We start from the raw sequence: 14,436 nt of genomic DNA, 5'->3' as shown, positions 1-14,436 counted from the left end.
AGAAATTGTATAGGGCTAATAAAGAAACATTATTATAACATTATAGCAGACCTTGACCATATATTCTGGAACAGATACGTTTTCAAAACAAGAGCAGATTAGATAGAAAGATATAAAAGGACACAGAATAGTTCAGAAGACAAAGCCTGGACATAGAAAATGGACACAGGCAGACCAGAGAGGACAGGCTCAGTGATAACAGCCTTGATATATAAAATAGTCATAGAGAGATCTGTTTGCCCAGATAAGACAGGTTCAGTAACCAAATCCTGAACGTAGAAACTGGAAAGAGACCAATTTAGATAGCTAGAGAGGACAGGCTGTGCTCTCTCAATAATAATAATACAGTGAGTGATCTCCTGTCCCAGCCTGTGCCTTCTGTCCCAGACAGTGAGCCTGTCTCTTAATAATAATAATAATAATAATAATAATAATAATAATAATAATAATAATAATTAATACAGTGTGCAATCTCCTCTCCCAGCCTGAGGAACAGTGACCCTGTCTCTCAATAATAATAATACAGTGTGTGATCTCCTGTCCCAGCCTGAGGAACAGACAGTGAGCCTGTCTCTCAGTAATAATAATAATACAGTGTGTGATCTCCTGTCCCAGCCTGAGGAACAGTGAGCCTGTCTCTCAATAATAATAATACAGTGTGTGATCTCCTGTCCCAGCCTGAGGAACAGACAGTGAGCCTGTCTCTCAATAATAATAATACAGTGTGTGATCTCCTGTCCCAGCCTGAGGAACAGTGAGCCTGTCTCTCAATAATAATAATACAGTGTGGGATCTTGTTTGTTTGTAAATATTCACTAATTGTAATGGCTTTGGAAACAAAGTACTTCATCAGTCATGTCAGGGTTCTCTGAGTTTGAACGTGGATGTGAGAGAGTGGAAGAGACCAGTGCTGAGCAGATAACAGGCAGACAGGAGACGGGGAGGGTGTACGTAGCAGGGGACTGCTGAATAATGTCTTTCCCTTGTAAACCTCCGCTCTGTGTCGGAAATCGCAGTCAAACACACTCCGGTAATGTATGAGACCTCATGAATGATGGATCACACCCTCGGGAGGTGCAGCGGCACTCTCGGAATCACTTTGCGGGCTTGTCGGGAGAGCGGCGCAGGAGTGCGGGACGGCAGGACACCGAAAACCTCTTATCCCGCCCTCCCTCCCTGACAGCCGCCATCCTCGCACCTCTCTCCCTTGGCCTCGCTCGTCCCCTGGGTCTTCCCGAAGCCTTGGGGTGTATCTTCGACATATGCCGACGCTTTAAATAGGTAAAAGCTTGCGTGCGTAGGGTATTGCCTCCGTTAGGACGCCAGAACCATTATGGAACACGAGTCCACTGGGATCCCGGTGGAAAGCTGTTTGCACCAACCGCAGGAGTTCGTGTCTGCGTCTCACGAGTGATTGAGCACTTCTGGCTCCAGTAGATGGAGCTTCTCGTTATCTCGAGAGTGGTGCCGGGTCAGCTGCTTTGTTTCTGCGGTTGGAGAGCAAGCGTTTCGTCCTCCCCTCTTCCTCCGCCCCCATCTCTCCCCTTGCGCGCTCTTTCTGTCCTGCAATCCACGGACGTCAACTTCGCCGCGACGCCTGTTGTTGTGCCCGAGAGTACTGTACCGTTCTCGCTAAAAGATAAGCTGCCTTCTGGTCTGGTACGGTTACTTGGCTGCTGCTGCTGGGAAAAGCCAGCCACATGTGAGCGCTACCTCTGTACAGGCCTGGGCGAAGGTATCATGGGTAGCAGAATGACTCCCGATTCAGGAAGAAGCGGGAACGACGTATCGACGAATTGAGGGACACTAGACTGGGTGTCGGGGTCTGACAAACATACTCGACGTTATTTAATGCCCTGGGATGTATTGCAGATTTCCCAGGGTCAGCCACCTCAGAAAGAGCGATCCTGGCCAGAAAACCGGGACATCATGAGGCTTATTTTGGTTTCAGTCAAGCTGATGCAGATATCCACAAGAGTGTGGTTCGGGTCGGGCTGGCTCAGCGGGATGGTCCGGCCCCTGGCAGCCATGAACGAATGCCAGTCCGTCCGAGGGGCTGTGGTGACCTCACAATCTGGATAGCCCAGGACGGGCGGCTCTTTTCTGATTCGCAGAGGAGCTCCCGGCTTTGGTTCTGGAATGGGATCAGTTTCCGGCTCCTGAAGTGGGGATGGGCCCTGTCAATATTCCGCAGGGCTGAAGATGTTCGGGCAGTAACCCTTGCCTCTCTCTGTCTCCCCCCAGCTTGTCCAGTGGGCCAGTATAAACCAGAACCTGGCCTGACCCGCTGTTCCGTCTGTCCGTCTCACAGCAGGACTACTGTGGAAGGGTCCAGGGTCTGCGAGTGCCAGAGCGGCTTCTACAGAGCGGACACTGACCTGAGTACCTCAGACTGTACAGGTACTGAGACACACTGACCCCAGTACCCCAGTACCTCAGAGTGTACACGTACTGAGACACACTGACCTGAACAACTGGGACTGTACAGGTACTGAGACACACTGACCCCAGTACCTCAGACTGTACAGGTACTGAGACACACTGACCCCAGTACCTCAGACTGTACAGGTACTGAGACACACTGACCCCAGTACCTTGGACCGTAGAGGTACTGAGACTCACTGACCCAACATCACAGGCTGTACAGGTACTAAGACACACTGACCCCAACAACTGGGACTGTACAGGTACTGACACACACTGACCTGTACCTTGGACTGTACAGCTACTGACACACACTGACCTGTACCTTGGACTGTACAGCTACTGACACACACTGACCCAACATCACAGGCTGTACAGGTACTGAGACACACTGACCCAACATCATAGGCTGCAAAATGCCTTTGCCTTATGTGGGAGCTGTAGTTCTTGAAACTAGTGCTGCAATGTCGAGTGGCCTTGCTGACTCTTTCTCTCTCCCTCTGTCCTCTAGCTCCACCCTCGGCACCTCTCTCCCTCTCCTGGGAGTACGAGGGCTCAGGCGTCCTACTGCGCTGGCGGCCTCCCCTCAGTGCTGGTGGTAGAGATGATCTATCCTATACCATCCAGTGTCGAGTTTGTCCCATAGCGCCCCCTGCTGTCTGTGTGCGGTGTGGAGACTCTGTCACCTACAGCCCCCGGCCCAGTGGACTGACCCAGACTAGGGTGCTACTGGGGAACCTGCTGACCAGGGTCACTTACCTCATACAGGTACTGGCAGTCAGCAAGAAGATTGGAGGGGTTTCACTGTGCGGCAAGGTCTGGACACACTGGTCACTGTTGCAACTGTCCAGCCCAGTTTTCTCTGTACTGTGGGGTGTGGTCACAGTCAGACTATAGTGTATAACCGTTGCAGGAAACGGGGAGGGGGTGGGGTCTCTGTGGGTGACAATCGGTAAGGCCTGGAACTACATTTCCCTTAAGCCCCACAGTACCTGCTCTTGTCAGTGGATACCAATATTGGAGTGTTTTGTATGTTGGATGACCTTTCTCATGTGTACCCGCTGCATCAAACCCTAAAATCCAGGAGAAATAGTTGGGAGAGATAGAGATATCAGAAATATCTGCATATAATACTCTCTACTCAGAGCCATCTGTCACCATAATCTATTACTTACTGTAGACTACTCCAGCATACTGGAAAGATTTCTACTACTATTCCCATGCTCAATTTTGCCTTAATCCCTGTGTTTATGGGTGGTGATGCTGTCCCTTTGAAATATGGGATATGTAGTCTCAGTGTTGAGATACTCAGGTATAGTCATTCGGGAGTAATCTGAAGCATGTGGCCGATAGGACAGATTTGACTGAAGCTTGATTTTGATTGACAGGTTCAGGCGGTCAATGGGGTGTCAGGTCTGAGTCCTTTACCTCCCCAATTTGCCACTGTCAATTTCAGCACCAGCCAATCAGGTGAGCTTGCATACCTGGGTGTGTGCGTGTGTGCTTGTATTTCTCTTCCTGTGGATCTTTATGCATCACAGTGTGTATGGATCTACGTGTATGTTTGCATATTTCTCTTCGTGTGAGTGCCTGTGTGTTTGTGTATCTGCTTCTCTCTCACCGCATTGTCCACACAGTGTGTATTAACCCTCCTCTTCCCCCTCTCAGTGTCTGTACTGCAGTGTCCACACAGTGTGTATTAACCCTGCTCACCCCCTCCTCTCCCTCCCTCTCTCTCATTAAGGACACAGGTGGCTTGCAGTCACGCGATGCTGTCAAGTCAATGTTGCTCAAGAGAGATGGAGGCAGGGAGGAGGAGGGAGAGAGACACGGGGGGGAGTGAGATGCAGTAGCTCATTTTAGACACAGGCGGCGCCAGGCAGGCGGACATGAGGCTTTGATCTCTTTCATGCCGGGACTCTGAGTTCTCCAGGCGGGATTCTGTCTGTTTCTTATTCCCTCGTTTCTTCCACCTGCCCTGCTCTCTGGGTGGCGTTGGACTCCTTTCCCCCTGACCTCGTCTTTCAACAGGCTGTGAGGTCGGCTCTTCAGATCCCCCCCCTCTCCCCGTCCTGCCAAAAGCCCAGAGAGCTGGGAAACTGCAGGGCTTGACTGCCGACGCAGCGAGCTCTTGGACACAGCACAATCCGCTCACCGCTGTGAGCAAATCCGTATCATGTCGCTTATGAGTTCAATCCCCATTAAAATAATAACCGAAAGCTTTCGCGATGGCAACAGATGGACCGTTAGGAGATCAGAGGTAGAGAGAAGGCATCATAAAGACAGAGGATGTCATCTCAGCTACAGAGAAAATCTTACTTTATTTATTCTAGTAATATAATTCTAGTCATAATATATTATTATATAGTTGAATCTGAATAATTGAAGAACTATTCTTCATCTACCTGCTGCTTAAAAAGTGTGCATACTGTATGCGACTATATTAAAGGAATTCTGCCTTTGTGCTTTACTGGTTTGAATATAATTTCTTGTAACGTGTGGACAGCATGTTATGAGACACATCTCCTGTGGGCAGCTTGGTGGCCAGCACTGCTACCTCACAGCACCAGAAATTGATCAATAAATCAATTTAAACAGAAAGAGACTTTTGAACAGATGATTCTGCTGTTTCATGTTACATCCTTACGTACATTAGGAAAGCTTGGTATAATACTGCCCTCCAGTGGAGTACAGCAGTACTGCAGGAACAGAAGTCGGAATTGCTACACTGGGTCAGTAGTTAGTCACACAGTCCTCTCCCAAAAACCTCTCCCATTTGTGGTCCTGATTTAAGACTTTGAGTGTCTACTTATTAGTCTGCTTTTCACACAAACACCACCATATAGACCTCACCCCCTCCTCTGTGCAATCTTAAGACATTGCAGTGTCCAGTCATTCGGTTTGTACACTAAACTAACACACACTCTCTCTCTGTCCACCTCCCTCTCGTTCTCTTTCACGCAGTGCCCTCTCCTGTCCCCTTGGTGCACCAGGTGAGCAGGTCGGCTGACTCTATCACCCTGTCTTGGCCCCAACCAGAGCAGCCCAATGGGGAGATCCTGGAGTACCAGCTCAGATACTACGACAAGGTGGGCCAGTCAGAGTGTCTGCATTAATCTCATCTCTCCAGTTATTTACAGTGTCCAGTCAGTCAGGGTCACTGTGCTGTAGTGTCCAGTCAGTCAGTCAGGGTCACTGTGCTGTAGTGTCCAGTCAGTCAGTCAGGGTCACTGTGCTGTAGTGTCCAGTCAGTCAGTCAGGGTCACTGTGCTGTAGTGTCCAGTCAGTCAGTGTCTCTGTGCTGTAGTGTCCAGTCAGTCAGTCAGTCAGTGTCTCTGTGCTGTAGTGTCCAGTCAGTCAGTCAGTCAGTGTCTCTGTGCTGTAGTGTCCAGTCAGTCAGTCAGGGTCACTGTGCTGTAGTGTCCAGTCAGTCAGTCAGTCAGTGTCTCTGTGCTGTAGTGTCCAGTCAGTCAGTCAGGGTCACTGTGCTGTAGTGTCCAGTCAGTCAGTCAGTGTCTCTGTGCTGTAGTGTCCAGTCAGTCAGTCAGTGTCTCTGTGCTGTAGTGTCCAGTCAGTCAGGGTCACTGTGCTGTAGTGTCCAGTCAGTCAGTCAGGGTCACTGTGCTGTAGTGTCCAGTCAGTCAGTCTATATTAACTTCTCTCTCTCAGAGTACAGATGAGGACAGCTCCTTCTCTCTGCTCAGTCAGACCAACATGGCCACAGTAGGTCAGCTGTCCCCGGGGTCCATTTACGCCTTTCAGATCCGCGCGCGCAACGAGCGAGGCTATGGGCCGTACAGCAACACTGTGTACTTCACCACACTGGGTGAGGGTGAGTGTGTGTGTCCCGCTCTGTCGAACCCAGCCCCAGCCCAGGCCTGGCCCTGACCACGCCCTCTCTCTGTCCCCCTCCCAGAGGAGCACTCGCAAGCCCTGCAGAGTCACCTGCCCCTATTGGTCGGCTCAGTGATGGGCGGGGCTGCTTTCCTCTTGGTTGCGGCAGCTCTGGTCCTTGTGTTTGTGTTCCGAAGGTCAGTGACCGCCCGTACCCCAAATGAACAAGAGCACTCAGACAGAACCACAGACTGAAGAATGCACACACCGATAGGGACCATGCAGCTTAAGGCTGTGTACCGTTGCATGGACAGGGCAATTAAGCAATTAATTGTGTTTATTCTCTAGTAAACGCAGGGAGAGCCCTTACAGTGATCGACTTCAGAGGTACATCACTAACAGAGGTAAATTTTCCCCACTGTTCACCGTTTATATTAATGCGTTTATCTATCGCTCTGTGTTAGTTGTGGTCTACATTAGGGTCAGTATTAATCTCTGTGTGTGAGGTGTGTCTCTAGGGTCTGTATTAGGGTCTGTATTAACCTCTGTATGTGAGGGGTGTCTCTTGGGTCTATATTAGGGCCCGTATTCTCTATGTATGAGGTTTGTTTCTTGGGTTTATATTAGGGTCTGTAATAATCTATTTGTGTTATGTGCTTCTTTAGGGTCTTTGTTATGGTGTATATCAATCTCAGCGTAACTGAGTCTTTATTACTATCTGTATTAATCTTTGTCTTTGTGCATGTTAGGAGGTGGTGTGAAGTACTATGTTGATCCCTCCACTTATGAGGACCCAAACGAAGCCGTCCGCGAATTTGCTCGAGAGATCGACCCGGCCCATATCAAGCTCGAGGCGGTGATTGGTGCAGGTGAGATAGACCTGGGTTCCAATTGGACTGCTTTGGTTTCTAGACCTTTTGTTCTGTACAATTTGATTAAAAGGCAGGAGGAGTGCAGAGAAAGCTTAATCACCTTCCATCTGCATTAGACTGGAATGACTTCTTCTGGAAAGTGATGCTGGGAAATGTAGGTACCGTTCAGTTCAATTCAAGCTTTGTTATCCTCTGGGGATTTACAGCACAATCCAAAACAATAAGAGAGACAAAGATTACCAAGGAAAGAAGGAAGATTATGTGATTGATTACTGTGCTCCATCAATGTCCTGAAGTGATTGGCTTGTGCAATGTGGATACACTGCTGTGCACACTCTTGAGGAAACTCTACAGCTCATAGTGCATCTCCTTATGGAAAATGTTGTGCTGGTGCTAAATGTACATGTAGTCATTTTACTGTACTGTAGTGCAGGTAAGTAATAATACAGTGTGCAGCATGTCCTTCAGTTGATGCAGTGTATCAATGGCTCTCCTTCTCTGTTTCCATTCATCCTCTCCATCTCTTTTCCTATCATCTCCTTCATCTTTTGCTCACTCTCTCTTCCTTTTCTTCTCCTCATCTCCTCCTCTGAGGGGTGTGGGATGGTGGTGAGGGGGGTGGTTTCTCTTCCAGGAAGACTGGATTAGTACACTTTCTGTGGGGGAAGGGGAGGTGGGTGCATGTTCTCTGCCTGATGATCTATGCCATGAGTGCCACCATATAATAGAAGGGTTCACTCCTGGTCCTGGTCCTGTTCCTGCAGATTTTCATTCCACACTCTTAGCTCTTAATGATCGGAATCAGCTTGGTACTGGCTAACATGGAACAGTTGAACAGCTTCTCCCAGGTGCTGATAGAATAAAGAGACATAGATCATCTGCTGACACACCAACCCCTCCAGAACCAGGACTGGACAGCCCTACTGCAGACACACTGACCCCTCCAGGACCAGGACTGGACAGCCCTACTGCAGACACGCACTGACCCCTCCAGGACCAGGACTGGACAGCCCTGCTGCAGACACACACTGACCCCTCCAGGACCAGGACTGGACAGCCCTACTGCAGACACGCACTGACCCCTCCAGGACCAGGACTGGACAGCCCTGCTGCAGACACACACTGACCCCTCCAGGACCAGGACTGGACAGCCCTACTGCAGACACGCACTGACCCCTCCAGGACCAGGACTGGACAGCCCTGCTGCAGACACACTGACCTGTGCTTCTCTCTCCTCTCTTGTTCCCGCTCTCTCCCTGCGTCAGGTCAGTTCGGGGAGGTGCAGCGGGGCCGGTACCGGTCGGGGGGCCGGGGGGAAGTGGCGGTGTGCGTACGGACCCTGCGGCCGGGCGTGTCGGAGGTGGCGAGGCGGGCCTTCCTGGCGGAGGCGGGCGTGATGGGCCAGTTCGATCACCCCAACGTCCTGCGGCTGGAAGGCGTGGTCACCCGCGGCGGCCCGGAGAGGATCGTCACCGAGTACATGGACAACGGACAGCTCGACAGCTTCCTCAGGGTGTGTGCTCCTGGGAGCTGCAGGTCACCCGCTGGGCTTGTGCAGTGTGAGGGGGTGCTCTTTCCCACTTTGTCAATCTTATAATACTGGTCACTGTGAAACTAGGCTGATATCAAGCCCCTATCCCTGTGACTGACAGAGGACCGAATTAGACCAGATTTCCTCAGTGCACACTGGAGACAGGAGTACCATCCATCCATCTCCTAACCACTTTATCCAGTTCAGAGTCCCGGGGGCAGAGCCAGTCCTGACAAGCAATGGGCACGAGGCAGGAACAGGATGCCATTTCGTCCCAGGACACACCCAGACACAAACACACACGGACACCAGGGCCAGTTTCCCCAGTCTCCCCAGTTGAAGCCAAAGAAGACCTGCCAGCATGTCTTTGGACTGTAGGAGGAGACCCGAGTGAGCAGAGGGAGAAGATACAAACCTCCCACAGACAGCACCTCAGGTCTGGAGTTGAATCCAGGGCCTCAACACTGCAGGGCAGCAAGGCTAACGAGCGCTACCATAATCACAAAAGCATCTCTGTGTGTTAATGGCCACAGCATAGCTCTTTAGACTCCTGGGGTGAACACGCCGATTAAATGGTTAAACGTCTCACATCTGACCCAATCTCAGCATGATCACACCTGATGAAGGCTCCACGGCCGAAACGTTGTGTTTTCTCTTCTTTTTTTCAGCAGGGAATAAACCTATTACTTGTTCCTAATCTCAGTGTGCAGACTGTCAGAGGAAATCCGCTTGGTAAGCTCTGCCCTTGTCAGACCGGGTGCGGTGTGCTTGCTGTATAAATGTCTGCTCCCTCTCACTCCCTCGCTCCTGCAGGAGAACGAGGGACAGTTCAGCGTGCTCCAGCTGGTCGGGATGTTGAGAGGCATCGCCGCGGGGATGCGGTACTTGTCCGAGAAGAACTTTGTCCACCGTGACCTGGCGGCCCGCAACATCCTGGTCAACGCCAACCTCGTGTGCAAGATCTCTGACTTTGGGCTCTCCAGGCTGATGAGGAACCAGGAGAAGAACATCCCCACCTACACAGCTTCACTGGTGAGAGGGAGGAGTGTCTCTGGGGTCTATAATATGGTCTGTATTCACCTCTGTGTGTGAGGAGTGTCTCTGGGGTCTATATTAGGGTCTGTATTAATCTCTGTGTGTGAGGTGTGTCTCTAGGATCTGTATTAGGGTCTGTATTAATCTCTGTGTGTGAGGAGTGTCTCTAGGGTCTGTATTAATCTCTGTGTGTGAGGTGTGTCTCTAGGATCTGTATTAGGGTCTGTATTAATCTCTGTGTGTGAGGAGTGTCTCTAGGGTCTGTATTAATCTCTGTGTGTGAGGTGTGTCTCTAGGATCTGTATTAGGGTCTGTATTAATCTCTGTGTGTGAGGAGTGTCTCTAGGGTCTATATTAGGGTCTGTATTAATCTCTGTGTGTGAGGAGTGTCTCTAGGGTCTATATTAGTATCTGTAGTAATTTCAGTGTGTGAGGAGTGTCTCTAGGGTCTATATTAGGGTCTATATTAATCTCAGTGTGTGAAGAGTGTCTCTAGGGTCTATATTAGGGTCTATATTAATCTCAGTGTGTGACGAGTGTCTCTAGGGTCTATATTAGGGTCTATATTAATCTCAGTGTGTGAGGACTGTCTCTAGGGTCTATATTAGTATCTGTATTAATCTTTGTGTGTGAGGTGTGTCTCCAACATTAGGATCAATATTAATATGTTCTTGATAACCCTCTCCATGTCTTTTAGGGTACTAAGATTCCAGTCAGGTGGACAGCCCCAGAAGCAATTCAGCACAGAAAGTTCAGCACAGCAAGCGACGTCTGGAGCTTTGGAATCGTCATGTGGGAAGTGATGTCATACGGAGAGCGCCCATATTGGGACATGAGCAATCAGGAGGTTAGGTGCCGCTGTGCTCTCTCCTTTCCAATCTCTGTCACTTTCCTACCGTGCTGTGCGTTTGTCTCAGTGCGGTGCCACTGTTGCGTAGTCCTGGTACTTCTATGTGTAAAGGCTAGAACTCTCCCTTTAACTCTCCTGCTCTCTCTAGGTGATGAATGCAGTTACAGATCAGTACCGCCTGCCTGCTCCTCCCAGCTGCCCAGCTGCTCTGCACATACTCATGCTGGACTGCTGGACCCAGGAGAGGACAGAAAGACCCGGGTTCGACAACATCGTCTCCACACTGGACCGGCTCATGAGACACCCCTCCATGCTCAAAACTGTCACAACCACCAGGTGAGACAGACTAAAAGTACAGCTTCCATCATGCACTGACAGATCCCAACGTTAGGAAAGCAAGGTGTCAGTGGAGATGTAGTTTTTAAGAGAGAGGAGCTCAATGAGTGCTTGTCTATGAGTCTATAGTATGGACTGCATCTCCCATTGTGCACCTGGACTACATGACCATTTCTTCACACAATATTAGGACATATACCTTAATAGTATATTTACCATTTTATATGTGTCTATTTTATGAAACAAAAATCAAGGGATGGCCAGGCTAATTCATAGAAGGTGACCTAGATGATTAAACATTGCTAGTGCAAGGTTGAGACAGATTGGGAACTTCAACTCCCATGGTGCATCTGACAATAGCCATGTGATGCTCAGGCAGCAAAGTCTTCTGGGAGCTTTTGTTTGACGAAGAGCTACAGCTTTCAGGTGCACCAGCAGAGGTCAGCAGAGTCCTGTGGGAGGTGTCGTGTTCCCCTTCCAGCCCACTGTTAATTCATTACAAGTTCACCCAGCAAGCCCCTTGCTCCTCTCTCAGGCCTTCGCAGCCACTGCTGAGCCACGCGCCGCCGGATTTCTCAGCCGTGCTGACCGTGTCCGACTGGCTGGACGCGCTCAAGATGGGGCGCTACAAGGAGGAGTTCGACCAAGCCGAGCTCCATTCCCTGGAAGCTGCAGCTGGCCTGACGCTCGAGTGAGTCTGTCCGCTTGTGCGTCTGTCCGTGTCCCCGGCTCTCCAGTTCCAAGAGCTTTTTGACGACCCACGGAGCCGCCGACGAGAATCGTTTGCAAGCTCTCTCTCCTTTGTGCTCCCAGGGATATCCGGAGACTCGGGGTGTCCCTGCTGGGCCATCAGAAGAAAATCCTGAATGGAGCCCAGCAGCTGAGGGTCCATCTGAACCAGGGACAAATAGAGGTGTAGAGAGAGCAGAAGGAGGAGCTCAAGGGAGGGAGAAAGGACGAAGAAATATCCCATTCCCTGTCCTTCACTCACGGTCTCTCTTACCTTCTCTTCTCACCAGCTTTCTCACTCTGATCATCCTGCCCGCTGTCCTGCTCTCCACACCCCTCTTCACCTTTCTCCCTCTTTCAAACCCCTCTCTCCTGCTCCCAGTATTTCTCTTTCACCCTCTCCACCTCCCTCACCTCACCACAATTCCTCATCTAATTAAAACTCTCTGTATTCCTGTTTCAGGAAGGCAAGACAATTCCACTGAGGTGGGGGGGTGAGGATGGGGGTTCTCGTCCAGGAAGGGCGGATTAGTCCACTTTCTGTGGGGAAAGGGGGAGGATGTTCTCTATCTTGTGAACTTTACCATGGTTGCCACCTTATAATAGGGGAGTTCATGCCTGGTCCAGGAGAGGAGTCAGGTCTATAGACTATTACTGACCTGAATCAGCTTGTTGCTGATTTGATTGGACCAGTTGAACAGCTTCTACCAGGACTTCAGGTGCTGACTCTTCCAGACGTAGACTGGACACCCCTGCTGCAGACGCACTTACGCCTGCAGGACCAGGACTGGACAGCCCTTCTGTAGACACACACTGACCCCTCCAGGACCAGCACTGGACTGCCCTGCTGCAGACAAACACTCATACCACCAGGACCAGGACTGGACAGCCCTGCTGCAGACACACACTGACCCCTCCAGTTTTGGGACTGGACAGCCCTGCTGCAGACACACACTAACCCCTCCAGGACCGGGACTGGGCAGCCCTGCTGCAGACACACACTGACCCCTCCAGGACCAGGACTGGACAGCCCTGCTGCAGACACACACTGACCCCTCCAGGACCAGGACTGGACAGCCCTGCTGCAGACACAGTCCTTGACCACCCTGCATCAATAACTGAGCCTTTGCTCAGTTCCCACAGGCATCTTGCTATCTCAGACTGCTGCAGAATCACACTCACCTCTGTCTCCAGCTTCTACAGAGAAGTGACTCAGTCTCGGTGAGGCCCTCCTGCTATGGAGAATCAGTGCTACTCCACTGGAGGCAGTTTAACCCAGGGATGGGGAGTTAAATGGATTCTCTCCTGGGCTGTCCTCTGGAATTGTAAAGACAATCAAGCTGTGCTTTTTTTTGATGACTAATGTTGTTGTTGGTGTTATGCCCTGGAAGACGTGTTGCGAGTACGTGTTGTAAGTACAGTATTCTTTAAATGACTGACATCCCTGGCCGTGCCGCGGGGCAGGCGGAACGTTCGTTTTCAGTCCGTTCAGATTTGTAAAAATAAAAGATTTTATTATAAAAGTCAGATTTTCTCTTGACTCCGTCTTTTGAATGGAACCTGAATATCTGCCCGCGGAGATGCGTCCGACTGTCGAACTGCTGTTTGACTCCGTTTGACCCTCGGGTCCCTGGTTTGATCCGGGCTCTGAGGTCATTCTGTGCGGAGTTCGCACGGCCTGCCCCACTTCGGCTGCTAATCGACCACCCCTTGGACCGCCGGACTGTCCCGCCCCCCGGACTCGCCGGCCAGCCCCACGCCCGCTGGCCCTGACCCGGGATCCAGACGAGAGCCTTTCCGCTAACAGGTGGGCAGGTGTACTTCCGAAGAGGAAGTGAATGTGTGATTTTTCTTTTGCCCCTGAAGGGAAAGGAGAGATTTCCTGTCCCACTCATTTCCAGCTCCACACATGGTCGGGGGGCTGGTATCTGAGAGATCTGACAATCCACTGAAGAGCACCAAGAGGGAGGGTTCAGCCCACGCACTCTTACTGACTGCCTAGAGAGGCTGTATATTAACCCTTTCATTCCCTGTGAGCAGTGTTGCCTTGAGGTGAATGAAGAGCATGAGTGGGCAGTGTCGTGTCAGTGTGGGAGCCCATCCTGTCTCAGGGTATTGCAGTGTGAAGGTGGGACCTTGATACTGGAATCAGAGCTACTTGCAGCCTCTGCAGTCCACTGCATTACAGTGTAGCTGCACCCAGTGCTGTTGAATTGATAATTAGCAGGATCAGCAGTAATTAAGCAGCTGGTTGAGTCAGATTACTGCAGTGGAGTGCACTGGAAGGGCTGCAAGCCGAGTAGCTCTGACTAAAAGGCTCCTTTTTATCCTCAAATGAGAATTTTTTGTTAAACTGTCCCTGTTAGGGGATTTTTGGTCTCTCGTGTCCCTGTTTGAAAACTCGCTGTTTATCTGAGAGATCTGACAATCCACTGAAGAGCACCAAGAGGGAGGGTTCAGCCCGCGCACTCTTACTGACTGACTAGAGAGGCTGTATATTAACCCTTTCATTACACTGCCCTGCCAGAGACAGATAAGGAGGGGAAGGCTTCTTCTGCATCCTAGCATCAATCCCATATTGGCAGGGTCCGCTTGTCGGCACGCCCGTCTCCATTTGGTGTCTTCCGGGGGCGGCGTTCACTTTCCGCGCGTCCTCAGTGACCCATCCAGCGCTTCTTGGGCTGTCGTCCCTGCGGGCTCAGTCACATCGCTGTCTGTGCCACCGTGTGCTCGATAAGGATAAGATAAGATAAGACAAGGAGTGAAAGGCTACAAGAGACAAAGAGAGATGGCTGATCTCAATATGTTTCTCATTATCTCAATAT

The 14,436-nt window shown here is 50.7% G+C and overlaps 1 protein-coding gene across 3 annotated transcripts in view; it reads left to right on the top strand.

Moving 5' to 3' along the window:
- Window positions 1–13,138, top strand: part of ephb6 (eph receptor B6) — a 32,290-nt gene extending 19,152 nt beyond the window's left edge. For 2 of the 3 annotated variants that reach the window (XM_069182823.1, XM_069182825.1), the window contains exons 6-19: window positions 2,245–2,400; window positions 2,936–3,192; window positions 3,813–3,894; window positions 5,389–5,513; window positions 6,094–6,256; window positions 6,341–6,455; window positions 6,607–6,662; window positions 7,008–7,127; window positions 8,396–8,643; window positions 9,475–9,693; window positions 10,394–10,543; window positions 10,695–10,882; window positions 11,418–11,573; window positions 11,696–13,138. In XM_069182823.1, coding sequence (XP_069038924.1) covers window positions 2,245–2,400; window positions 2,936–3,192; window positions 3,813–3,894; window positions 5,389–5,513; window positions 6,094–6,256; window positions 6,341–6,455; window positions 6,607–6,662; window positions 7,008–7,127; window positions 8,396–8,643; window positions 9,475–9,693; window positions 10,394–10,543; window positions 10,695–10,882; window positions 11,418–11,573; window positions 11,696–11,801 — 2,141 coding nt within the window. In that variant the 3' untranslated portion in view covers window positions 11,802–13,138. The remainder of the gene's footprint in view (window positions 1–2,244; window positions 2,401–2,935; window positions 3,193–3,812; window positions 3,895–5,388; window positions 5,514–6,093; window positions 6,257–6,340; window positions 6,456–6,606; window positions 6,663–7,007; window positions 7,128–8,395; window positions 8,644–9,474; window positions 9,694–10,393; window positions 10,544–10,694; window positions 10,883–11,417; window positions 11,574–11,695) is intronic. The other variant, XM_069182824.1, reaches the window with a different exon arrangement.
- Window positions 13,139–14,436: the final 1,298 nt, after the last annotated feature.

Source organism: Lepisosteus oculatus, chromosome 23 (genome assembly GCF_040954835.1).
Source record: "Lepisosteus oculatus isolate fLepOcu1 chromosome 23, fLepOcu1.hap2, whole genome shotgun sequence".
Lineage (NCBI taxonomy): Eukaryota > Metazoa > Chordata > Actinopteri > Semionotiformes > Lepisosteidae > Lepisosteus > Lepisosteus oculatus.
The sequence above is the reverse complement of the archived record's forward strand: the minus strand, read 5'-3'. Positions and strand labels throughout refer to the sequence as shown.